This window comes from Xenopus laevis, chromosome 8S (genome assembly GCF_017654675.1).
Source record: "Xenopus laevis strain J_2021 chromosome 8S, Xenopus_laevis_v10.1, whole genome shotgun sequence".
Classification (NCBI taxonomy): domain Eukaryota; kingdom Metazoa; phylum Chordata; class Amphibia; order Anura; family Pipidae; genus Xenopus; species Xenopus laevis.
Window position 1 is genome coordinate 98,856,143 of NC_054386.1, and position 27,507 is coordinate 98,883,649.

Here is a 27,507-nt window from a genome sequence, read left to right on the forward strand (position 1 = left end):
ACTTTTCCTTTAAGGGTAAACAACCATATATATATACATTATACTCTCAGAAGTTAATTGTCCATAATTATCACTTTATGTAGTTTCCAGCCCTTTAACTTTCACAGTGTCATTCTGTAATTAACCCAAGGGATTATCTCAGGTTGGAAGTCCCCTGCGTGGTCTTTTCTTCGGCCCATGTAGTAACGGGGGCTCCCTATTGATTCAGTGTTGGCTGACTGTATGACTCACGCTCATTACAAAAGGACTGAGCAATCATTTCATATAAATGATATCACAGGTATTTCCTCTAATTATTTGATAAGGTGGAAGTAGCATGTGGGGAGAATAAAAGAAAGCATTTCATGTTTGTTTATGCAAAACTGTATCTGACATAATGGGACATTTTTTTCTCATACTTACAGGAAAAGCCTTCATAGCTGTTGTACAGAGCTCGGTGTTACAGCAGTTTGTGCCACAGTTATGTGTTGCTTCAGCTACTGCCTCCTCCTCCTCCTCCTCCTCCTCCTGTCTCTAGACTATGGTAAGTACCAGTCTCACTTCTTAATATTGTATAAAGCCCTTAGAAGAACACGCATGTTAATTGGCTAAACATAGATTAATGATCAGTAGAGCTTGGCTTAGACAGTACAGTATGAGGGTATAGCTTATTGTGTGCCCACAACATTCCTTCTCTGTATATTTGTATTTATACATATGGGAGGAGGGAGGTGCCATATTGATTCCCTTAGACAGTACAGTATGAGGGTATAGCTTATTGTGTGCCCACAACATTCCTTCTCTGTATATTTGTATTTATACATATGGGAAGATATGCTATATTGGTTCCCTATGATCCACTGAGGGTAATAATCTTTTTAAGAGGCCACTGTACCTTTAAACTGTCTAGTAGCGTTGTACTTTGTACAGCTGAATTACTGGCAGTGTTTTAAAGGTATCGCTGTGTGCAGGCTATGAGAAAACATCCCTAAATCTTATTGAATTGTGCTTAGTACAGGGAATACCTATGCTGTCATAGTTTTATGGGATCTCTCTGTACAGACTATGAGCAAACTTAGGGGCTGTTCCTGCTGAATTGTGCTTAGTACGGGGGAATACCTATGCTTCCATAGTTTTATGGGATCTCTCTGTACAGACTATGAGCAAACTTAGGGACTGTTCCTGCTGAATTGTGCTTAGTACAGGGAATACCTATGCTGCCATAGTTTTATGGGATCTCTCTGTACGGACTATGAGCAAACTTAGGGGACTGTTCCTGCTGAATTGTGCTTAGTACAGGGAATACCTATGCTGTCATAGTTTTATGGGATCTCTCTGTACAGACTATGAGCAAACTTAGGGACTGTTCCTGCTGAATTGTGCTTAGTACAGGGAATACCTATGCTGCCATAGTTTTATGGGATCTCTCTGTACAGACTATGAGCAAACTTAGGGGACTGTTCCTGCTGAATTGTGCTTAGTACAGGGGAATACCTATGCTGCCATAGTTTTATGGGATCTCTCTGTACAGACTATGAGCAAACTTAGGAGCTGTTCCTGCTGAATTGTGCTTAGTACAGGGGAATACCTATGCTGCCATAGTTTTATGGGATCTCTCTGTACAGACTATGAGCAAACTTAGGGGACTGTTCCTGCTGAATTGTGCTTAGTACAGGGGAATACCTATGCTGCCATAGTTTTATGGGATCTCTCTGTACAGACTATGAGCAAACTTAGGGACTGTTCCTGCTGAATTGTGCTTAGTACAGGGGAATACCTATGCTGCCATAGTTTTATGGGATCTCTCTGTACAGACTATGAGCAAACTTAGGGGACTGTTCCTGCTGAATTGTACTTAGTACAGGGGAATACCTATGCTGCCATAGTTTTATGGGCTCTCTCTGTACAGACTATGAGTAAACTTAGGGGCCTGTTCCCACTGAATTGTGCTTAGTACAGGGAATACCTATGCTGGTATATTTGTATAGTATCTCTCTGTACAGGATATGAGCAAATAGGGGGCTGTTCCTTCTGAAATGTTCTTAGCAACAAAAAATACACAGGCCTGCTTTCAGAAACCTTCTCTTTCCTGTGGGATTCACTAGAGTGGAACACGTAGGACCCCTGGGACATATATTGAATTTTGGTTAAAAGTGCTACAGAAATAAAGTGGCCCCAACAGCTGTTCCTCCTGTAGCGCACTGATGGTTGTTGTGGGAATACCTATCCTGACAAGGTCTGATGGTAAATGTACGTTCAGTCCATGAGTAAACTTAATATATTTATGGGATTTGGCCAGTCTATACTTTGTCTACTACTTTTATTTCTGAATGAAACTTATGACCTGTGTTATCCCACATACCTTGTTTGTATGGGAAAATGTTCATTCAAAAGGGATCCACTTCTGCCAAGAAGGCACTCAGCCCATAAAAGAATTACACCTCTTTGCTAGGGATGGGCTGCACCTCAATGATGATGGGGCAGCTGTTTTGGGAGAGAAGATGGCTAGAGGGTTGGAGGAGATTTTAAACTAGGTGTGGGGGGGGGAGGGTTCCGTAAAAGATTCAGTGGTAGACAGGTTAGATGAGATAGTGGGCAAAGAAAGGGAAAATGGGGGAGGAGATTTGGCTGGGGATACTGTTAAGGATAGGGAGGACCACATGTCATATGTTCAATATGGTGCCAGTATTAAATGTATGTTTACAAATGCAAGAAGTCTGACTGGTAAAATGGGAGAGCTGGAGCTGCTGGTGATGGAAGGAAAATATGATGTGATTGGTGTGGCCGAAACATGGCTGAATGAGTCGCATGACTGGGCAGTAAATATCAGTGGCTATACTTTGTTTCAGAGGGACAGAGGCAATAGAAAAGGAGGAGGGGTATGTCTGTATGTTAGGCAGGATTTAAAAGCTCATATAAAGGAGGAGGATATGTTAGAAAATGAGGGGCCAGAAGTCGTATGGGTGGAGTTCTTCACCAATTGTAAAGAATCCAGCAAATTAATTGTAGGAGTCGCTATAGACCCCCTAATGTAAGTGAGGAGGAAGAGACAAAGCTCCTAATGCAAATAGAAAAGGCTGCTAGTTTAGGTAAAGTAATGAGAATGGGGGATTTTAATTACCCAGATATTGACTGGAGCAACGGTACTGCCAGATCAGTTAATGGGAACAAGTTTATAAACTTATTGCATGACAGTTTTTTAGCACAGGTTGTTGAGGAGCCAACCAGAAAAAATGCTATTCTTGATTTAGTGATCTCAAATGACCCAGAACTTATAGCAAATGTGCAAGTCATTGAACCCCTGGGTAATAGTGACCATAATGTTATATCATTTAATGTCTGGTGCAAAAAACAAAAATATACTGGGGCAACAAAAACCATGAATTTTGCCAAAGCTAATTTTAGTGCCTTGAGGGCTGCCCTACAGAGCATTAATTGGGGCATTAGGTTTTCAGCTAAAAACACAGAACAGAAATGGTTGTCCTTTAAAATGATATTAAATCATTACTGTTCTCAATTTATTCCCTTAAGGACTAAACGTAGAAGCTCTAAGAATCATCCTGTGTGGCTTAATACAGAGGTAAAGATGTTAATGGGAAAGAAGAGAAAGGCATTTAAAAACTACAAATCTGTAGGGACAGAAGCTGCATTTAATGAATATAAACACTGTAATAAATGTGTAAATCAGCAATCCGGAAGGCTAAGAAAAGAAATGAAGAGTTAATTGCGGTGGAGGTGAAAACTAACCCTAAAAAGTTTTTTAAATATATTAATAGTAAAAAGTTGCAGGTTGAGAGTGTTGCTCCATTAAATAATGGTACCAGTATGGTTGTAACAGATACAGATAAGGCAAATGTGTTAAATCAGTTCTTTTCATCAGTGTATACAATAGAGGAGTGTGAGTTCACAGGCTCACTTAATAACTGCACGAATGGTTCAGCTCAATCTAGTCAGTGGCTGACTCAGGATATGATTCAAAAAGCTTTAATACAAATTAATGTAAACAAGGCTCCAGGGCCTGATGGCATACACCCCCGGGTTCTAAGAGAGCTTAGTTCAGTTTTAGACCAGCCCTTATTTCTGATTTTCTCAGATTCACTGTCATCTGGTATGGTGCCTATGGATTGGAGAAAAGCTGATGTTATTCCAATATTTAAAAAGGGATTACGATCTCAGCCTGGCAATTATAGGCCAGTAAACTTGACATCTGTGATGGGCAAATTATTTGAAGGCTTGTTAAGGGATCACATTCAAAATTTTGTCCTAATGAATGGCATTATGAGCAACAATCAGCATGGCTTTATGAAGGATAGGTCATGTCAGACGAATTTGATTGCATTTTATGATGTGGTAAGTAAGATTCTGGATAGTGGGGGGGCAGTAGATGGGATCTTTTTGGATTTTGCCAAAGCGTTTGATACTGTGCCCCACAAACGACTGCTTTCTAAACTAAGGTCTGTGGGCTTAATGAAGTCGTTTGCACGTGGATAGGAAACTGGCTACAGGATCAGGTACAGAGGGTGGTTGTTAATGGGACATTCTCTACTTGGAGTAAGGTTCTTAGTGGGGTCCCCCAGGGCTCAGTATTGGGTCCACTTTTATTTAACTTGTTCATTAATGACTCAGGGGAGGGTGTTGTAAGTAATGTATCAGTGTTTGCAGATGACACAAAATTATCAGCCCAATTAATTCCATCCAGGATGTGGCACTTGCAACAGGATCTTGACAAACTGGCAATCTGGGCAGCTAAGTGGCAAATGAGATTCAATGTTGATAAATGTAAAGTCATGCACCAGGGATGTAACAATATCCAAGCCACTTATACCCTTAATGGGACTGCACTAGGCAAATCCATTATGGAAAAGGAGCTTGGAGTCCTTGTAGATGATAAACTTGTCTGTAGCAAGCAATGCCAGTCAGCAGCATCAAGCGCAAATAAGGTCTTGAGCTGTATTAAATGGGGCAGAGAGTCACGGGAGGAGGGGGTCATTCTTCCACTGTATAGAGCACTGGTAAGGCCCCATCTAGAATATGCCGTACAGTTTTGGTCTCCATCACTCAAACAGGACATTATTGAATTAGAGAGGGTACAGAGAAGGGCAACTAAGCTGGTAAAAGGCATTGAAAATCTTAGCTATGAGGAAAGACTGGCCAAATTGGAGATGTTCACGCTGGAGAAGAGGTGCTTAAGGGGTGATATGATGACTATGTATAAATATATAAGGGGATCATATAATAATCTCTCTAATGATTTATTTACCAGTAGGTCTTTCCAGCTGACACGAGGTCACCCATTCCGATTAGAAGAAAAGAGGTTCCACCTAAATATTCGGAAGGGGTTTTTTTTACAGTGAGAGCTGTGAAGATGTGGAATTCTCTCCCTGAATCAGTTGTACAGGCTGATACATTAGATAGCTTTAAGAAGGGGTTGGATGGCTTTTTAGCAAGTAAGGGAATACAGGGTTATGGGAAATAGCTCATAGTCCAAGTTGATCCAGGGACTAGTCCGATTGCCATTTTGGAATCAGGAAGGAATTTTTCCCCCTCTAAGGCAAATTGGAGAGGCTTCAGATGGGTTTTTTGCTTACTTACTATGTTACTATGTTACTATGTTACTATGTTACCTATCAAGTCATTTCTTAGTATGGAGAGCCATAACTTGATTGTCCTTGCTGAGGAAGAGGTTCCAGGACTAGAAGCCCTGAGCCACTTTGGACCTTAAGCAATGGATTGGTGGTGGCCACCTAGAAAGCCATTTTGGTTAGGAACTTATATGATCTCCTGGATAGTCCTTCCTAAAGGTCAGTTAGGTGGATATTTAGGGAGAATACTTGTATACTTTACTGGCTATATAGAAAGATAGCTGATAAGACAACGCTTAATGTAGAACCTTGCTAGGACCTACAGGAATGTTGACCAAATGTTGGCCCAAAAAGGAAGCTTTAACCCAAAAACTCTCTTATCCCATTCCCTAGTCTTGCAATGTGGTTCTAACTGAGCCCTTTTTTATTCTTTCTCCCATAAAGGTTGTACTAATTACAATGGACAGGACAAAGAGTACAAGACAATAAAAGGGACCATCGGCAAGCCTCTCTATCTTCCTTCTAATATCACAAATCCCAATCTGAAACACTGGCTGAAGAAAGTGACGAACAATGCCAGGACCAAAATATTACTGTATGATCCAAAGAACAAGGAGAAATATGTTTCCAATGAGGTTCCATTCAGATTCAACACCAGTAAGATGGTATTTGAGATTCTCAGGGTGCAGAGAAAGCACGAGGGACGTTATATCATCATAGAAGAAGGAGATGGAGAACTTGAACTTGACAAATTCCATATAAAAGTTTACGGTATGTTTATTTGCTGTAATTACAAGATGATATGAGGAGGTGGGACTAAGAAATTGTTGTTGACTGAAGGCCTTCGGCCTTGTGCTTTTATATTGTCATGAAACTCCTTGGTGACTTATAACAGGGTCGGATTGGGGGTTTCGGGGCCCACCGGGACTTGCTTTCCAGGGCCCCCCTCTGTACCCCCTTTACCCCCTATCCCGACTCCACACAAAGCTGCACATGTGCACAAGAAGCGCATGCGCAATCGGAGCTGCACGGAGCACATATGCACACAGAGCCGCACACAGTTGTGTGGTGCCCCAGATTGGTTTTTATTTTAGGATCAGGAGATCAGGAGAGGGGGTCTGGCCCAGTGGGGGGCCATGAGGGCCGGGGCCCACCAGGGTTTTTCCCGGTATCCCGCCGTGCCAGTCCAACCCTGATTTATAATATCCTTATATTTTACAATAAGGGGTACTTTATTCACTATATATACAGTATATACTTTATATAGTATATAATACACAAAAGACATGAATATCTTGTAAATTATATCCTTATAAACGGTGAGTTCTGATGTCATCAGTTATAAACGGTGAGTTCTGATGTCATTTCTGTCACATGACTCACTGAAACTTGTGTATTATAATAAATAAAGTGCCCCCAGTTGCAAAATATGAGGATATTAGAAGTTACCTTGGAGTTCCATAGCCTCGTGTTTTTATATGGTCATGAAACTGTCAGGGAGCCGGGAGCTCCCTCCAGGGAGGTTGTCTGGATCAAGGAGGAAGCCCTCTTGAGGGAACAAGGTCGCGGTATCCAAAGGGTTAAACGGAGAGTAGTCAGGATCAGGCAAGAGTTCACAGGCAGGCAGAATACAAACAAAGTCCAAAGTCCAGGCAAAGGGTCAGGATACAAGGCAGGAACAAGATTAGGCAATAAGGCACACAGGAAACCCAGGATATGCTTCAGGAAAGTAATCCTATTCTTGGGCGCCATTCTGGCGTCTAGTTGGCGTTTTTATATTCAAATTTGGCGCCATTCTGACGTCATTGACGCTCTTGCGCCGACGTCGGCGCGCTGACGTCATCGCCCGGCGCCGCTACCCACGTGGCGGCCATGGGCGCCGCCATTTTGGGAGCGACGCCGGCGAAGATGGACGCGCCGCCCGGAGCTCCTGGGCCTGCTCCGGGCGGCGATCGTTACAGTACCCCCCCCCTCACGGGGGGCCTCTGGACCACCAGGACTTGGCTTCTGGGGAAACTTGGAATGGAACTCCCTCACCAGACGAGGAGCGTGAACATCACGGTGTCCTTCCCAGGAGCATTCTTCAGGGCCAAAGCCCTTCCACTGAATGAGGTACTGAAGGGACCCTCTGGAGATTCTGGAGTCTAGGATTTTCTCCACCTCGTACTCGAGTTGACCCTCCACTGAGATGGCAGGAGGAGGAGACTGACCGCCAGAGAACCGGTTGGTGATGGCGGGTTTCACCAGAGACACGTGGAACACGTTGGGGATTCTCATCTCTGGTGGAAGCTGGAGTCTGACAGCCACAGGGTTGATTATCTCCAAGATGGGAAATGGACCCACGAATTTTGGACCCAACTTGGGAGATGGTATCTTCAACCGGATATTCCTGGAAGAGAGCCAGACATTATCACCCACCTTGTAGAGAGGAGAGGATCTTCGACGACGATCCGCGAAAGTCTTATGAACAAGAGCACTCTTCTCTAGGTTCAACTTGGTCGCAGCCCAAATAGCAGACATATGGGCTGCGGAGTCGTCAGCAGCCGGGACGTCAGATAGCACAAAGTCTTGGGGAAAAGCTTGAGGATGCTGACCATACACCGACATGAACGGAGACCTTCCTGTAGAGGAATGACAAGCATTATTATGAGCGAATTCCGCCCATGGGAGGAGATCAGACCAGTCATCCTGGCAGAGGGATACGTGGTTCCTCAGGAACTGCTCCAGGGCTTGGTTGACACGTTCAGCTGCCCCATTCGTTTGCGGGTGGTATGCAGAAGAAAACTGAAGAACAATTCCCAGGTCTTTGCATAAGGAACGCCAGAACTTGGCAGTAAACTGGGTGCCTCTATCGGAGACGATCTCCACCGGGAAACCATGCAGGCGGAAGATGTACTGGATAAATAGCTGGGACAACTCCACCGCAGAGGGCAACTTCTTCAGAGGGATGAAATGGGCCATTTTGGAGAAGCGGTCAATAACAACCCAGATCACAGTATTCCCACCGGAGGGAGGAAGTTCGACAATAAAGTCCATAGAGAGGTGCGTCCATGGACGAGAGGGTACCGGCAAAGGCTGTAACAACCCACTGGGGCGGGAATGGCTAGGCTTAGAAGTGGCGCAGACATTACAAGCAGCCACAAAGTCCTTTACATCCTTGCGGATATCAGGCCACCAGACTAGGCGCCTCAAGAGTTCAAGGGTCTTAGCCGAACCAGGATGTCCAGCTTGCCTGGAGCAGTGGGTTTGTTGCAGGATGGCCAGGCGAAGTTCTGGAGGGACGAAGGCCATGCCAATCGGAGTATCTTGAGGAGCCGAGGACTGCCCAGCCAGAATCTGGTCGGCAAATTGGGGATACAGAGAGGCAATGATCTTGACTGGTGGAATGATTGGTTCCTGTCTCTCAGGGTCACGGTCCACCGGAGTGAAGCTACGAGACAAGGCGTCGGCCTTCAGATTTTTGGAACCTGGGCGATAAGTCAAAACAAAGTTAAATCGGGAAAAGAAAAGGGCCCACCTGGCTTGTCTGGGATTTAGCCTCTTGAGGGACTGTATGAACTCCAGATTCTTGTGATCAGTGAAAATCTGGACAGGAATTTCAGAACCCTCCAGGAGGTGACGCCATTCTTCAAGGGCAAGCTTGACTGCCAAGAGTTCTCGATTCCCGACGTCATAGTTCTGCTCTGCGGATGAGAACTTCTTGGAGAAAAACGCACAGGGGTGCAATTTTCCATCAGAGGAATGTCTCTGAGACAGGATAGCTCCGGCTCCGACTTCAGAAGCATCAACTTCGATGCAGAAGGGTAGTGCAGGATTGGGATGTCGAAGAACAGGAGCGGACGTGAAGGCCTCTTTCAAGGACTGAAAAGCTTCTATAGCAGATGGAGGCCACAGGCTGGGTTTACCCCCTTTTCGGATGAGGGCCAGGATAGGTGCAATGCGGGAAGAGAACCCCCGGATGAACTGTCGATAATAATTAGCAAATCCGATGAATCTCTGGATTGCTTTGGTACTCAGTGGGAGAGGCCACTCCTGGATGGCCGACACTTTCACGGGGTCCATCTCAAATCCCTCTGGAGAGATAATGTATCCTAGGAAGGGGATCTTGGATACCTCGAAAACACACTTCTCCAACTTGGCGAAGAGAGAGTTCTTCCTCAGACGAGAGAGTACCTCCTTCACCTGGGAGCGATGACTTTCAAGGTCCTTGGAAAAGATCAGGATGTCGTCCAAGTATACGACTACGAACCTTCCTAGGAGATCTCGGAACACATCATTCACAAACTCCTGGAAGACGGCAGGGGCATTGCATAGGCCGAAGGGCATAACGAGATATTCATAGTGCCCATCCCGAGTGTTGAATGCCGTCTTCCATTCGTCACCCTCCCGGATGCGAATGAGGTTGTAGGCCCCCCGGAGATCCAACTTGGAGAAAATCTTTGCCCCTTTCAGCTGGTCAAAGAGCTCGGCAATCAGGGGCAGAGGGTATCTGTTTTTCACGGTGATCTTATTCAGACCCCGATAGTCTATACAAGGCCGAAGGCCTCCGTCCTTCTTCTCCACGAAGAAGAACCCAGCCCCTGCAGGAGAGGTAGAAGGGCGGATAAACCCCCGCTGGAGATTTTCTTGGATGTACTCCTTCATAGCGGTAGTCTCTGCAGGAGAGAGAGGGTAGGTGCGCCCTCTGGGGGGCATAGCTCCAGGCAGGAGTTCAACCGGACAGTCGTAGGAGCGATGTGGGGGAAGGAATTCTGCAGACTTTTTACAAAACACATCGGAAAATCCCTTGTAAGTGGAGGGCAAAGTCTTTAATTCCGCAGAGGAGACATTCACCTTCTCGAGGGGCTTTGGCGGAAGGCAATGTTGCAGGCAAAATAAACTCCAACGAGAGATCTGCCCAGTGGACCAGTCTATGGTGGGGTTATGCAGACGTAACCATGGAAGACCCAATATCACTGGAGTAGAAGGACAGGGGATGATGAAGAATGAAAGTTTTTCTTGATGCAGCGCCCCAACTTGTACAGATAGTTCCGCCGTGAACTTTGTGACGAATTCAAACTCCAGGGGTTTGTCATCTATGGCAGTAATTCGCAGGGGAGAAGACAATGGAAGCAGAGGAATCTTCATGCGTTCGGCAAAAAAGGCATCCATGAAATTGCCATCCGCTCCGGAGTCAAGGAAGGCCCTTTCGAAGATAGACTTACTTGCCAGGTGAATCTGCAAAGGAAGGAGAAGCCTGCGTGAATTTTCTTGATACTTCTCCAGAGAACCTCGAGTGATGCCCCCTACATGAGAAACCTGAGACATACCTCGGGGTACAAAACTCTTGGCTTTGGCAGGACAGGCGTTGGCAAAATGGGAATGCCCACCACAGTATAAACAGAGACCTGCCATACGTCTTCGGAGTCTTTCCTGCTCGGAGAGGCGAGTCTTTCCTACTTGCATGGGTTCCTCCAAGGGAGACGTCGACACATGGGTCACAGGAACAGCGGGTGTTTGCAGAATCGGCCTTTGAAAGCGAGGGGCCAACATGGGAGAAAATCGTCTACTGCGCTCTCTCTCCACCTGGTGCTCTCTGAGACGAGTGTCCACCTTAATGGATAGAGCGATCAACCCTTCCAGGGTGTCAGGAGTCTCTCTGGAGACGAGATCATCTTTGATGCGGATGGATAGGCCTTGGTAGTATACAGCCTTGTAAGCGTCATCACACCAGGAAGTCTCCGCCATCAGTGTTCGGAAGTCTATAGCATACTCATTGACACTGCGGCTTCCTTGCCGGAGCTGCAAGAGACGGGCAGGGGCGTTCGTAACCCGACCTGGAGCATCAAAGACTATACGAAAAGCTTGGAGAAAGTCTTTAACATCAAAAGTCAGCGGGGAATTCTTCTCCCAAAGAGACGTTGCCCACTCCAGTGGCTTGCCTTCCAATCGAGACATCACATACCCCACCTTGGAACGCTCGCTTGGAAACTGTGTGGGTTGGAACTCAAATTGAATTTGGCATTGCGTGGCAAATCCCCTGCAGGCTTGTGGGTCCCCACTGAAACGAGGGGGAGGTGGAATGCGAGGCTCACCTGTCGGGTAGCTTGTGTTCGTGGGGGCTGCCGCCATGGGGGGATCCCCAGTAGGTGGAGCAGTGGAGGACGCAGAAGGCACTTGAGCCAGCAGGACATCGAGTGCTTGCCCAATGCGAACCTGCTGGTTTTCGTAGTCCTCCATGCGGGATGCCAGTCCGCGGAGCGCTCGTCCGACATGAGGTGTGGCTTCCTCAGAAGGATCCATGGCCCAAGAATAATGTCAGGGAGCCGGGAGCTCCCTCCAGGGAGGTTGTCTGGATCAAGGAGGAAGCCCTCTTGAGGGAACAAGGTCGCGGTATCCAAAGGGTTAAACGGAGAGTAGTCAGGATCAGGCAAGAGTTCACAGGCAGGCAGAATACAAACAAAGTCCAAAGTCCAGGCAAAGGGTCAGGATACAAGGCAGGAACAAGATTAGGCAATAAGGCACACAGGAAACCCAGGATATGCTTCAGGAAAGTAATCCTATTCTTGGGCGCCATTCTGGCGTCTAGTTGGCGTTTTTATATTCAAATTTGGCGCCATTCTGACGTCATTGATGCTCTTGCGCCGACGTCGGCGCGCTGACGTCATCGCCCGGCGCCGCTACCCACGTGGCGGCCATGGGCGCCGCCATTTTGGGAGCGACGCCGGCGAAGATGGACGCGCCGCCCGGAGCTCCTGGGCCTGCTCCGGGCGGCGATCGTTACAGAAACTCCTTGGTAACTTATAATATCCTTATATTTTACAAGAGGGGGTACTTTAATCACTATATAATATAAAGACAAATAAAAGTCATAGATAAAAGGCAGCAAACCTGGAGAGGTCTCATTCCTTCTTTCTCCCTAATAACACCCTTTGTTGTGACTGCTTTGTTTTAAAGATAAACAAAATTCCATTATGGACTATCTGTGCACTGGGAATCTAATTGTCTAGCCAAACTTGGAGAAGCTGAAGTTTTCTTGTTCAGTCTATTTAGCACAAGAGAACAAAAAACATACATTTCGTAAAACGTAAGTTTAGCACCAGCCTGATTCATTGCACTCGTGATTCACAACGGGGGTCTACTGTTTCTTTAAGCTTTTTGGTTGTTTGAGTATGTGCGATATAACTGAAGCGTGGGTCTTGTTTATCATGTCAGGAAGTACGTGCGGATTGCTCTACAGCACCGACATTAAACCACATAAAAGGATCCTGTTATTATTAGAAAAAAACATTTTCTGAAAATAATTTCCTCCGCACAAGTGGGCTGATTCCATCCGCGTCAGACTTGTTTGCTGAATGGCGTCTACGCTTTTATTTATCTTCACTCTTTATTTAATGTTTTTATACGGGTTACAGACAGTGATGGGCGGAGGTGACCCGTTTCGATTCGCAGGAAAATGCATGAAATTTTTTTTCAAACAACGCAACTTTTTTTTAACTATACAATAGAATCTATGGGGGATATTTTCTCGGGGCGAAACGCGGCAACATTTTTTTTCATCTCTAGTAACACAAACTATCTAAAAACAAGTATGAAGTAGTATTAGTTCTATGATCATTGCGCCATGTTTATTTTTAGGCCCCCCGTACTCCGCTTTATCTTTTGTCTATAATGTATTATTATTTGTCTTGTTTACATTGGGGCTTTCACACACTACTGTCGGGCTGTCAGATTGTGGATCTGAGGTGCATGATCCAAAGTCAGACTGTCCAATGGGTACCACTTCCATTCAGCACAGAAGAGCCCTTCAATATGGAATCTTAGGGTGTTATTTATCAAAATCCAAATTTTTTTGATTTTTTACATTAAAAAACTAGAATCCACAGTTTGATCTTATTAAATATTAAAAAAGCTTGATTTAATTGGTTCAGTTAAAAACTCAATTTTTTTCAGAGTTTATTCCCCCAAATTGCTCTATTTTTTCAGGCTTTCTCCTAACCAAAAAACCCAATTTTTTTTGATTTTTGTTCGGATTTTCTTGTTTTCCTATATCTTTATTCCCTATTAATAACATTGGGATCATATCACTGACCTTCATATATATTTATCTTTATTCCCTATTAATAACATTGGGATCACTGACCTTCCTATATATTTATCTTTATTCCCTATTAATAACATTGGGATCACGGACCTTCCTATATATTTATCTTTATTCCCTATTAATAACATTGGGATCACTGGCCTTCCTATATATTTATCTTTATTCCTGGGATCACTGACCTTCCTATATATTTATCTTTATTCCCTATTAATAACATTGGGATCACTGACCTTCCTATATATTTATCTTTATTCCCTATTAATAACATTGGGATCACTGACCTTCCTATATATTTATCTTTATTCCCTATTAATAACATTGGGATCACTGGCCTTCCTATATATTTATCTTTATTCCCTATTAATAACATTGGGATCACTGACCTTCCTATATATTTATCTTTATTCCCTATTAATAACATTGGGATCACTGACCTTCCTATATATTTATCTTTATTCCCTATTAATAACATTGGGATCACTGACCTTCCTATATATTTATCTTTATTCCCTATTAATAACATTGGGATCACTGGACCTTCCTATATATTTATCTTATTCCCTATTAATAACATTGGGATCACTGACCTTCCTATATATTTATCTTTATTCCCTATTAATAACATTGGGATCATATCCCTGACCTTCCTATATATTAATTTTTTTCCCTATTAATAACATTGGGATCATCCATCATTTTTACCGGCCAAATTGCTCTATTTTTTCAGGCTTTCTCCTAACCAAAAAACCCAATTTTTTTTGATTTTTGTTCGGATTTTCAGGCAATTTCCAGCGCAGGCCACAGAAACTTCCAAATAGGATAGGGACCTCTGCCATTGACTTATACACAACCTCACCAGGTCTGAGATGGTGGATTTTCATATTCGGAATTTTTGCTGCATCGGGCTTTAAAGGATAAATAAACCTTAAAAATAAGTGAATGTAAAATTGATGAGAGTGTTATTCTAAGCACTTTTGCCGTGTCCATTTATTATTTATTTTCTTTTAATTCTAAGATATTAAGGGATACATGTACTCTTAATATGAATGAATTTTGTTACAACAGCGCCACCTGCTGGTCAGTTTCCCACCAGTCTGACCACCAAGTAGTCAAGGAAGTTGTCAGGAGAAAGAAAGAGGCTGCTCTGATGTTCTTCTGCTTAGGAAAAAAAATTAGAAACCTCTCTCAAATCTTTCCTAAGCAGAAGAACATCAGAGCAGCCTCTTTCTCTCTCCTGACAACTTCCTTGACTACTTGGTGGTCAGACTGGTGGGAAACTGACCAGCAGGTGGCGCTGTTGTAACAAAACTCATTCATATTAACAATACATGTATCCCTTAATATCTTGGAATTAAAAGACAATAAATAATAAATGGACATTGCAAAAGTGCTTAGAATAGCAGTTTAGTACCTAATCCCCAATATCACTTGTTACAGAACCAATAACCAATGTATCGATTGGGCAGACGGAAACCCCTATGATGAACGACAGCTGTTTGATTACACTCAACTGTACGACACTGGGAGGAGATGATGTGATCTACAACTGGACCCAAAACCGGGAATATTTACAGAACAACAGCAGCGTCTTAGAAGTCACTCTATTACCTGACAGTGCCAGCGTCTCTTATACCTGCAGAGCCACCAATCCGGTCAGTCACGGCTTTGCCTCCATCAACCCCCTGGCAACCAGATGCAGCACTAAGTCAGGTAATGGGGGGGCTTCAATTCCTTGCATAAGCAGCAAATCTACACAACAAGGGTTAGTTGACTATACAGGAGAATTTATATGAGTATTAGCCTCTTTCAGTCAATAGAGTATAATGAGAACGAGCATCAAGCAATAGGTTTTAGATATGGTAATATTGGTTTAAGAGAAAAAAATTTGAAACTTTGGTCTCCCTACTTTAAAATTCTGGAGTCTGAAGTTTTTATGCAGTTTATGTATAATTCTAACATTGAGCTGTTTTAGCAATCTTAGGCTATTGTTGGGTGTGCTCTGACCTGGTGCCAATGTTTTCACCCTGGAATGTGACTGAGGGTCCAGGTGATCTCTACATATCGCCTGCATTGACCCCACATTTTGAAAGTATCGCTTGCAATTATGGCAGAATTATGGAGAAAAGTTGCATTGTGGGCAGAAAACATTGTTCAGATATTTCGCTTCCTTCGTTGAGGTTATATGACATTTCTATATTCCTGCTCACAAATATTTCCATCTAACCAATGAAACCTTCAAATTAAATAACCAGACTGAACAACAAAACTTGTGGAAAATAAAAGGGACCAGAGGTCACAGCTATATTAGAATATTTTATTACATTTATTAGAATATTAAGTCCCCTCCACCAAATGTGGCCCAGTTGACATCACATGTAATTTTTTTAAAGGAGAAGGAAAGCTACCAAAGCAGTTTATTGCCAATAGATTAGCCACAATAGTGCAAATTATAACACTAGATTTATTGTAGAATGCTTTACTATACCTGAATAAACAGCTCTAGAAGCTCTCTCTGTTTGTTTAGGATAGTAGCTGCCATATTAGTTTGGTGTGACATCACTTCCTGCCTGAGTCTCTCCCTGCCCACTCATAGCTCTGAGCTCAGATTACAGCACGGAGGGGAGTATAGGAGAGAGAGGAGCAAACTGAGCATGCTCAAGCCCTAGCCCTGGAGGTTTAAGATGAAAACAGGAAGTCTGATACAGAAGCCCATGAGTACACAATAGAAGGAAAGCAATTTGTCCTGCTCTCCCTCATTTCTCTCTTCTCAGGGCGCCACATACCCCAGGTTTCCGCACAAGCCTAACCGTACGATCACAGCCTGCTAGCCTGGGCATAGCCTCTACCCTCTGGTGCTTTCTCTGTCCTGCTGCATTCCGCCAATTAAAAAAGAGGGAATTCTTAAACCAGATCATGGTGCACACTCTTTTCTACCCCACTACCAAACCATTGCCATTGACCTCAATGTGCTAGCTGTGCCTCTGAACCCAAAACCTTCTCCATTCCATCCTGTAAACTGGCATTAAAAATATCAAAAACAAAAAAACGAAATGGTTATCTGGCCCCTCTCCTCCCCACCTCACCTTATAAACTTTAATCTCCTCTCCTCTCATACCTGCCTTGAGCCAAGGGTAGGGGATTGACAACAACCAACTAGACAGACCCCACCCCCTCCCACTTGCAGTCAGCAACCCCGTCCTACTTGCAGTCAGCAACACCTACCCAAAGAACAATGGGTCTCATGGGCCTCCATTTAAAGAATTGCAGCCTTCTTTATACACAGGCAGCTTGGGCCTCAAGCATGAAAAGTTCCAACAAGGTATTAACGCATGTGAATAAAATATATATTTTTTTAATTATACAATACAAGGGCTCATATATGATCCCTAGGAACAAACTGGCAGCCACATAAATCATATATATTATAGTGCCTACTTGAATTTGGTGTCTATGTTGTGCCTGTAGGTGCTTCTAAGATGTGCTGTTGAGATTGAATGCAAACACTCTCCCAGAACCCCCAGCTTGCACCTTGTTTACCATAATGGGACATTAAATTCTTAATTATAGTAGAGGCCCTAGAAGCCATGGTTTCAATGTTCCATATAGTTATCTTTTATTATAGCAGCTCATTCTTTGTTGAGAAAGGAGCATAATTCATACAAGATAACATATTTATATGTTTATTTATAGTCTCACACTTCCTACTGCTGGTAGGGTTGCCACCTTTTCTGTAAAAAAAATACCGGCCTTCCTATATATTTATCTTTATTCCCTATTAATAACATTGGGATCACTGACCTTCCTATATATTTATCTTTATTCCCTATTAATAACATTGGGATCACTGACCTTCCTATATATTTATCTTTATTCCCTATTAATAACATTGGGATCACTGACCTTCCTATATATTTATCTTTATTCCCTATTAATAACATTGGGATCACTGACCTTCCTATATATTTATCTTTATTCCCTATTAATAACATTGGGATCACTGACCTTCCTATATATTTATCTTTATTCCCTATTAATAACATTGGGATCACTGACCTTCCTATATATTTATCTTTATTACCTATTAATAACATTGGGATCATATCACTGACCTTCCTATACATTTATCTTTATTCCCTATTAATAACATTGGGATCACTGACCTTCCTATATATTTATCTTTATTCCCTATTAATAACATTGGGATCATATCACTGACCTTCCTATACATTTATCTTTATTCCCTATTAATAACATTGGGATCACTGACCTTCCTATATATTTATCTTTATTCCCTATTAATAACATTGGGATCATATCACTGACCTTCCTATACATTTATCTTTATTCCCTATTAATAACATTGGGATCACTGACCTTCCTATATATTTATCTTTATTCCCTATTAATAACATTGGGATCATATCACTGACCTTCCTATATATTTATCTTTATTCCCTATTAATAACATTGGGATCATATCACTGGCCTTCCTATACATTTATCTTTATTCCCTATTAATAACATTGGGATCACTGACCTTCCTATACATTTATCTTTATTCCCTATTAATAACATTGGGATCACTGACCTTCCTATACATTTATCTTTATTCCCTATTAATAACATTGGGATCACTGACCTTCCTATATATTTATCTTTATTCCCTATTAATAACATTGGGATCACTGACCTTCCTATATATTTATCTTTATTCCCTATTAATAACATTGGGATCACTGACCTTCCTATATATTTATCTTTATTCCCTATTAATAACATTGGGATCATATCACTGACCTTCCTATATATTAATTTTTTTTCCCTATTAATAACATTGGGATCATCCATCATTTTTACCGGCCAAGTGGCAACCCTAACTGCTGGGCACAATGCAGAGAAGAGGCGAGAACTATTTCATAATGTGGCAATTTGGTTGTAAGTCCCTATTTAGCTATTTTTGCCAATTTTAGATCAACATTTGGACAGAGGCACTATACAAGTCTATCCTTTGGTATAGAAATGGGTGAACCCACCCATGAATGCCTCTCTTGGCAGGGAATTCCTTAATCTGACAGCCCCTGAAGTAAATAACAAGCTGATGATGAAATCTCCTCTAGTCTCGGCAGATGTTCTCTTGACTGCCACAAAGTATAACATTCTGCACATTTGCACCTTCAATGTTGTTGATGATATAAAAGGCCTTGAAAAGGGAGATGTTCCTATTTTGAACATTTAATATCATGGCCCTTGGTGAAAAGGTTTGCTTACAGGCAGCTGCTTAAAACATACCTAGAGTTTGCATTTATATAGTGATACCTACAAGAAACTCCGATATACTGTACGCCTCCCTAACCCCTTCCTGCCTCCTCCAGTCGCACACTGTTTAAAAAGGGACTTTCTTTTTATAAAACCTCCAACATCCGCCCCAGGCAGAGGAACTATATGAAAGTCTTTTATTTCTTACCAAAGAAAACACAGCAGAGATGAGGGAAATTTCTGAGCTGATAAATTCAAGATAACAATCATTCTCATTCATGTAACACAATGTCCTTATCCTCTCCCCAAATTATATCTCCTTATAGCAATTCATAGATGTCAGACTAGAATTCCTTGAGCAGTAGGAACTAATGACCATTAAACAGTGCTGTTCATAATGTATCCATGGTAGGCTTTAGTCAGTTTAACAATGTAGGAAGTTAAAGGCAATAACAAAAAAAAAAAATTTTTACTTTGACTTTCACAGCTGTTGTGACACATAAACCACCTGCCCCACAATCGCTGTCTAACTGTACATTTATTTACATCTCCACAACCCACTAACATACATTTACTCCCAAACTCAACAAAAAGCTCACCTAAAGCACCCATGTCCCATTAAGGTTACACTGAAGCAGTTTTTGACTTCCCAACCATATTGTTAGGGCAGGGGAATTGTATTATAATGTATGTAGCAAGATAATATTTTGAAACTCTGTCTTTCTATCCCTAGAGCAGAGATGGGACATACTTCTAAAAGTGGTTGTTGCAATTCTATTGGCAGTTCTTGCGCTGACATTACTTACTGTCCTTTACATATATCAACCAACAAAGAAAGGTAAATTAAATGTGGGTGGGCTGTTTTGTGTCTAACCAGGTCTATGATACTGATAAATTAAAATGAAGAAATGAGTCAGTGGGTATCTTTTTAAAAGAGAACAAGTACTAGACCTGGTGCCAACTGTTCAACCATTGCTGGATTTTAAGGAAGGCCTAAACATCCCCAAACCTACACCAATTAAAGTTCTACAACAGAATATTATAGGTATTATACATGGAATTGGCACTGTATTTATCATGTTATGTGTTCTGGAGTATTATACATGGAATTGGCACTGTATTTATCCTGTTGTGTGTTCTGGGTATTATACATGGAATTGGCACTGTATTTATCCTGCTGTGTGTTCTGGGTATTATACATGGAATTGGCACTGTATTTATCTGCTGTGTGTTCTGGGGTATTATACATGGAATTGGAACTGTATTTATCTGCTGTGTGTTCTGGGGTATTATATATGGAATTGGCACTGTACTTATCCTTCTGTGTGTTCTGGGGTATTATACATGGAATTGGCCCTGTATTTATCTGCTGTGTGTTCTGGGGTATTATACATGGAATTGACACTGTATTTATCTGCTGTGTGTTCTGGGGTATTATATATGGAATTGGCACTGTATTTATCCTGTTGTGTGTTCTGGGGTATTATACATGGAATTGGCACTGCATTTACCCTGCTGTGTATTCTGGGGTATTATACATGGAATTGGCACTGTATTTACCCTGCTGTGTGTTCTGGGGTATTATATATGGAATTGGCACTGTATTTATCCTGTTGTGTGTTCTGGGGTATTATACATGGAATTGGCACTGTATTTATCCTGTTGTGTGTTCTGGAGTATTATACATGGAATTGGCACTGTATTTATCCTGTTGTGTGTTCTGGGGTATTATACATGGAATTGGCACTGTATTTATCCTGTTGTGTGTTCTGGGGTATTATACATGGAATTGGCACTGTATTTATCTGCTGTGGGTTCTGGGGTATTATACATGGAATTGGCACTGTATTTATCCTGTTGTGTGTTCTGGGGTATTATACATGGAATTGGCACTGTATTTATCCTGTTGTGTGTTCTGGGGTATTATACATGGAATTGGCACTGTATTTATCTGCTGTGGGTTCTGGGGTATTATACATGGAATTGGCACTGTATTTATCCTGTCTTGTGTTCTGGAGTATTATACATGGAATTGGCACTGTATTTATCCTGTTGTGTGTTCTGGGGTATTATACATGGAATTGGCACTGTATTTATCTGCTGTGGGTTCTGGGGTATTATACATGGAATTGGCACTGTATTTATCCTGTTGTGTGTTCTGGAGTATTATACATGGAATTGGCACTGTATTTATCCTGTTGTGTGTTCTGGGGTATTATACATGGAATTGACACTGTATTTATCCTGCTGTGTGTTCTGGAGTATTATACATGGAATTGGCACTGTATTTATCCTGTTGTGTGTTCTGGGGTATTATACATGGAATTGGCACTGTATTTATCTGCTGTGCGTTCTGGGGTATTATACATGGAATTGGCACTGTATTTATCCTGTTGTGTGTTCTGGGGTATTATACATGGAATTGGCACCTTATTTATCCTGCTGTGTGTTCTGGGGTATTATACATGGAATTGACACTGTATTTATCCTGCTGTGTGTTCTGGAGTATTATACATGGAATTGGCACTGTATTTATCCTGTTGTGTGTTCTGGGGTATTATACATGGAATTGGCACTGTATTTATCCTGTTGTGTGTTCTGGGGTATTATACATGGAATTGGCACTGTATTTATCCTGTTGTGTGTTCTGGGGTATTATACATGGAATTGGCACTGTATTTATCTGCTGTGCGTTCTGGGGTATTATACATGGAATTGGCACCTTATTTATCCTGCTGTGTGTTCTGGGGTATTATACATGGAATTGACACTGTATTTATCCTGCTGTGTGTTCTGGAGTATTATACATGGAATTGGCACTGTATTCATCCTGTTGTGTGTTCTGGGGTATTATACATGGAATTGGCACTGTATTTATCCTGTTGTGTGTTCTGGAGTATTATACATGGAATTGGCACTGTATTTATCCTGTTGTGTGTTCTGGGGTATTATACATGGAATTGGCACTGTATTTATCCTGTTGTGTGTTCGGGGGTATTATACATGGAATTGGCACTGTATTTATCTGCTGTGCGTTCTGGGGTATTATACATGGAATTGGCACTGTATTTATCCTGCTGTGTGTTCTGGGGTATTATACATGGAATTGACACTGTATTTATCCTGCTGTGTGTTCTGGGGTATTATACATGGAATTGGCACTGTATTTATCCTGTTGTGTGTTCTGGGGTATTATACATGGAATTGGCACTGTATTTATCCTGCTGTGTGTTCTGGGGTATTATACATGGAATTGACACTGTACTTATCCTGCTGTGTGTTCTGGAGTATTATACATGGAATTGGCACTGTATTTATCCTGTTGTGTGTTCTGGGGTATTATACATGGAATTGTCACTGTATTTATCCTGTTGTGTGTTCTGGAGTATTATACATGGAATTGGCACTGTATTTATCCTGTTGTGTGTTCTGGGGTATTATACATGGAATTGGCACTGTATTTATCTGCTGTGCGTTCTGGGGTATTATACATGGAATTGGCACCTTATTTATCCTGCTGTGTGTTCTGGGGTATTATACATGGAATTGACACTGTATTTATCCTGCTGTGTGTTCTGGAGTATTATACATGGAATTGGCACTGTATTTATCCTGTTGTGTGTTCTGGGGTATTATACATGGAATTGGCACTGTATTTATCCTGTTGTGTGTTCTGGAGTATTATACATGGAATTGGCACTGTATTTATCCTGTTGTGTGTTCTGGGGTATTATACATGCAATTGGCACTGTATTTATCCTGTTGTGTGTTCGGGGGTATTATACATGGAATTGGCACTGTATTTATCTGCTGTGCGTTCTGGGGTATTATACATGGAATTGGCACTGTATTTATCCTGCTGTGTGTTCTGGGGTATTATACATGGAATTGACACTGTATTTATCCTGCTGTGAGTTCTGGGGTATTATACATGGAATTGGCACTGTATTTATCCTGTTGTGTGTTCTGGGGTATTATACATGGAATTGGCACTGTATTTATCCTGCTGTGTGTTCTGGGGTATTATACATGGAATTGACACTGTATTTATCCTGCTGTGTGTTCTGGAGTATTATACATGGAATTGGCACTGTATTTATCCTGCTGTGTGTTCTGGGGTATTATACATGGAATTGACACTGTATTTATCCTGCTGTGTGTTCTGGAGTATTATACATGGAATTGGCACTGTATTTATCCTGTTGTGTGTTCTGGGGTATTATACATGGAATTGTCACTGTATTTATCCTGTTGTGTGTTCTGGAGTATTATACATGGAATTGGCACTGTATTTATCCTGTTGTGTGTTCTAGAGTATTATACATGAAATTGGCACTGTATTTATCCTGTTGTGTGTTCTGGGGTATTATACATGGAATTGGCACTGTATTTATCTGCTGTGTGTTCTGGGGTATTATACATGGAATTGACACTGTATTTATCCTGCTGTGTGTTCTGGGGTATTATACATGGAATTGACACTGTATTTATCCTGCTGTGTGTTCTGGGGTATTTTACATGGAATTGGCCCTGTATTTATCTGCTGTGTGTTCTGGGGTATTATACATGGAATTGGCCCTGTATTTATCCTGCTGTGTGTTCTGGGGTATTATACATGGAATTGACACTGTATTTATCCTGCTGTGTGTTCTGGAGTATTATACATGGAATTGGCACTGTATTTATCCTGTTGTGTGTTCTGGGGTATTATACATGGAATTGTCACTGTATTTATCCTGTTGTGTGTTCTGGAGTATTATACATGGAATTGGCACTGTATTTATCCTGTTGTGTGTTCTAGAGTATTATACATGAAATTGGCACTGTATTTATCCTGTTGTGTGTTCTGGGGTATTATACATGGAATTGGCACTGTATTTATCTGCTGTGTGTTCTGGGGTATTATACATGGAATTGACACTGTATTTATCCTGCTGTGTGTTCTGGGGTATTATACATGGAATTGGCCCTGTATTTATCTGCTGTGTGTTCTGGGGTATTATACATGGAATTGACACTGTATTTATCCTGCTGTGTGTTCTGGGGTATTATACATGGAATTGACACTGTATTTATCCTGCTGTGTGTTCTGGGGTATTTTACATGGAATTGGCCCTGTATTTATCCTGCTGTGTGTTCTGGGGTATTATACATGGAATTGGCCCTGTATTTATCCTGCTGTGTGTTCTGGGGTATTATACATGGAATTGACACTGTATTTATCTGCTGTGTGTTCTGGGTATTATACATGGAATTGGCCCTGTATTTATCCTGTTGTGTGTTCTGGGGTATTATACATGGAATTGGTCCTGTATTTATCCTGTTGTGTGTTCTGGGGTATTATACATGGAATTGACACTGTATTTATCCTGCTGTGTGTTCTGGGGTATTTTACATGGAATTGGCCCTGTATTTATCTGCTGTGTGTTCTGGGGTATTTTACATGGAATTGGCACTGTATTTATCTGCTGTGTGTTCTGGGGTATTATACATGGAATTGGCACTGTATTTATCTGCTGTGTGTTCTGGGTATTATACATGGAATTGGCCCTGTATTTATCCTGCTGTGTGTTCTGGGGTATTATACATGGAATTGGCCCTATATTTATCTGCTGTGTGTTCTGGGGTATTATACATGGAATTGGCACTGTATTTATCCTGCTGTGTGTTCTGGGGTATTTTACATGGAATTGGCCCTGTATTTATCCTGCTGTGTGTTCTGGGGTATTATACATGGAATTGGCACTGTATTTATCTGCTGTGTGTTCTGGGGTATTTTACATGGAATTGGCACTGTATTTATCTGCTGTGTGTTCTGGGGTATTATACATGGAATTGGCACTGTATTTATCTGCTGTGTGTTCTGGGGTATTATACATGGAATTGGCCCTGTATTTATCCTGCTGTGTGTTCTGGGGTATTATACATGGAATTGACACTGTATTTATCCTGCTGTGTGTTCTGGGGTATTATACATGGAATTGGCACTGTATTTATCTGCTGTGTGTTCTGGGGTATTATACATGGGATTGGCCCTGTATTTATCCTGCTGTGTGTTCTGGGGTATTATACATGAAATTGCCACTGTATTTATCCTGCTGTGTGTTCTGGGGTATTATACATGGTAACATAAAGTTTTTTTTCCATTTAAAGGATCATTTTCGTTGGATCCACAAAGACAACATCCAGTGCCGGAGCCATATCCAGAGCCGGAACCTGTGCAAACAGAAATTAACACAGTCTATGCGGCTGTACAGAAAATGCAGGTAGGCTTTGCCAGCAGAGAAACTTAACAGGAGGCCATTCAAACCCATTCATTATTGCTACCAATCTGTATTTTGACTCTAGTGCATAATGTAAATACGGTGCTGTGCTGCAATGTATATTGCTGCAATATAAATTCCTGCAGATAGCAGCTCTGTGCGCAGCATTTTCCTTGCTTTCAGTTCAGACTCAGCCAGAGATAAATAAACCCACCTCTTCCTGTTATTGATTAAGCATTAATTCTGAGGAATTAATTGATTTTATTTTTAAAGGACCACTGTGCCTTCATTTTCTTCCCTATTTCTACGTATATATATATATGTATAGGGATACTTAAAGACTGCTATAATACAGCAGATATTCTCCTGTTTGTCTAGCAGTTCTATAGAGAATCTGAGGGTATAGTATCCCTTTAAGGATTTATATTATAAATGTTTCCCACCAATGATAATAAGTTCTCATTATTTTGTTTGCTGAAGGCTCCAGTGCATTCACCAACTGCAGGACCTTGTACTATATATGAGCTTGCAGGCCCAGTGGGGAATCATTCTCACCAGTCCGCGTACCCTGAAAGAACCAGCGGCTTCAACTCATGTAAGAAACTTGTTCTAGTCTATTGTAAAATGTCTAAAGAGAATCCAACAGTTATTTTATTTGAGTGTGAAGGTGTCAGGCTCATAGCAAAGGTGATGCCTCAGTAGAATAGCTGAGCTGCTACTAAAAAGCCTACCCAGCAACCTCCTGCTACAAAATAATGCTTGGGGCTGTTTTTAAAATACCAACTTTATTTTTTGTTGATAGTGTCCCTTCAATGATTCATGCTTTGCCTTTAAAGGATTCTCCCTTGGTTCCCGCTCATTGGAGCATATAAAAGCCACAGATATAGCAGAGGAGGGAGTGACACATCTCTTGGAATCAGTGAATGTTTATAGTAAGATACATTTAAGATCACCAAAAATAAAACTTCAAAGGCAAGTTAAATGCTAATCTTTGTGCTCAAACCCTGGTGGAAATTTAGAGTTGTTATAAACAGGTGGCAATCCCTAGGAACCTTTTTTCATGCTTCTGTTGCTTCCAAACTTATTGCTATATTTTAATGTATTTCATATATTTTAATGTGGCTCATGGTTTAAAAAGGTTGGGGACCCCTGGACTAGAGCCTTGCTCTTACTTGGGCTTGATTTGAGCCAAATTGGTCTCATATACTGTTTCTATATTTAAAAATACTAATGATGTCCCTTGCAGAACTGGCTCTCTGAACAACATGTCCAGGTCAAGACACACAACTGGTATTTTCTTCCTTCTGAATTTTGACTTCTTCTGACTGACTTCTTCCACCGACAATTTTGGGAATCTGATCCGTTCTGAACAGGATTTACCCAATGGCCTATAAGAATTGGATGCAAGAGAAAGAACTGGATTACCCTGATTGGATACTCAATATCCAAAAGATCAGCAGAGGTTGTTTAGGCCCCAGGCCTAGAACTTGAGCACCTGTATGAAGTGCCTACTTGTGCATCCATGGCTTCAGTACTGTACCCCCTGGTGTTCAACATACACTGTGTCCTGTGGAAATACTGTACATAATTTAGGCACAACTCTCTTACAAACACTCTGAAATGGCCGGGAAGGTTTCAGTTCACTAATGGTGGTGTCTTGTTGTCCCCATGTAATGCGACTGGTGTCATATGGTCTTCTTTGCCTCTACTGGGATAATGGTGGGGTGGTACACAGGGGACAGTAATCCAGAGGGACTTTCCTGTACTTTACTTACTGGGAGTTGTGTGCTTAATCACATGGCAATATATGGGATAAATTTAGGGATTCTAGTCACTGAGCCACACTGAGGCCATTCATGAGATGCCTCTTTTCAACCTCCAAGTGCTGACCTTTCCTGTCCCAGAGTGGTCCGGTGGGGGGGCTCTTTTAAGAGGGCTCTTAAAGTTTTTTTGCTGACCCTGGTAACTTGTGGGGCACTGCCACCTGAGTCATGGCAGGAGCACCCTTGGATGGTAGTGATGTGTGGGTCGAGTTTTTCACGACCCATACCTGACCTAGACCCGACCTCCCTCAATCCCAGCCCTACTTCCCCCTTCCTTTTATAGACCAGCGATGACATCACAAAAGGGGCAGGGCGAGCAGGCGCACGTCTATAAAACTGGAAGTCGCAAATGGGGGAGCGAGGTCGGCTCGAACCCACCGACCCACTGGTAAACCCGCAAGTATCGGCCCGGCATGCACATCACTATTGGACAGTTTAAACAAACAGAGCTCTTCCAAATGATTAAAACTAAAAGGTTTCTATTTCTCGGAGATCTTATGGTACTTCAGACAAAAATGCTC

At 42.0% G+C, this 27,507-nt stretch overlaps 1 protein-coding gene across 1 annotated transcript; it reads left to right on the forward strand.

Moving 5' to 3' along the window:
- The first annotated feature begins 385 nt into the window (after nt 1-385).
- Nucleotides 386-27,306, forward strand: LOC121397573 (CD48 antigen-like). Its single transcript, XM_041574485.1, has 7 exons — nt 386-523; nt 6,006-6,332; nt 15,082-15,354; nt 19,634-19,738; nt 25,054-25,166; nt 25,644-25,758; nt 26,410-27,306. Coding segments are annotated over exons 1-7 (996 nt in total). The 5' UTR covers nt 386-462; the 3' UTR covers nt 26,412-27,306.
- Nucleotides 27,307-27,507: the final 201 nt, after the last annotated feature.

Bases quoted from the DNA above. Each gene is read 5' to 3' on its own strand.
- LOC121397573 (XM_041574485.1), top strand. From the start codon at position 463: ATGTGTTGCTTCAGCTACTGCCTCCTCCTCCTCCTCCTCCTCCTCCTG. The intron at 19,739-25,053 runs GTAAATTAAATG...TTCCATTTAAAG, and splicing joins ATATCAACCAACAAAGAAAG to GATCATTTTCGTTGGATCCA. The intron at 25,167-25,643 runs GTAGGCTTTGCC...TGTTTGCTGAAG, and splicing joins CGGCTGTACAGAAAATGCAG to GCTCCAGTGCATTCACCAAC.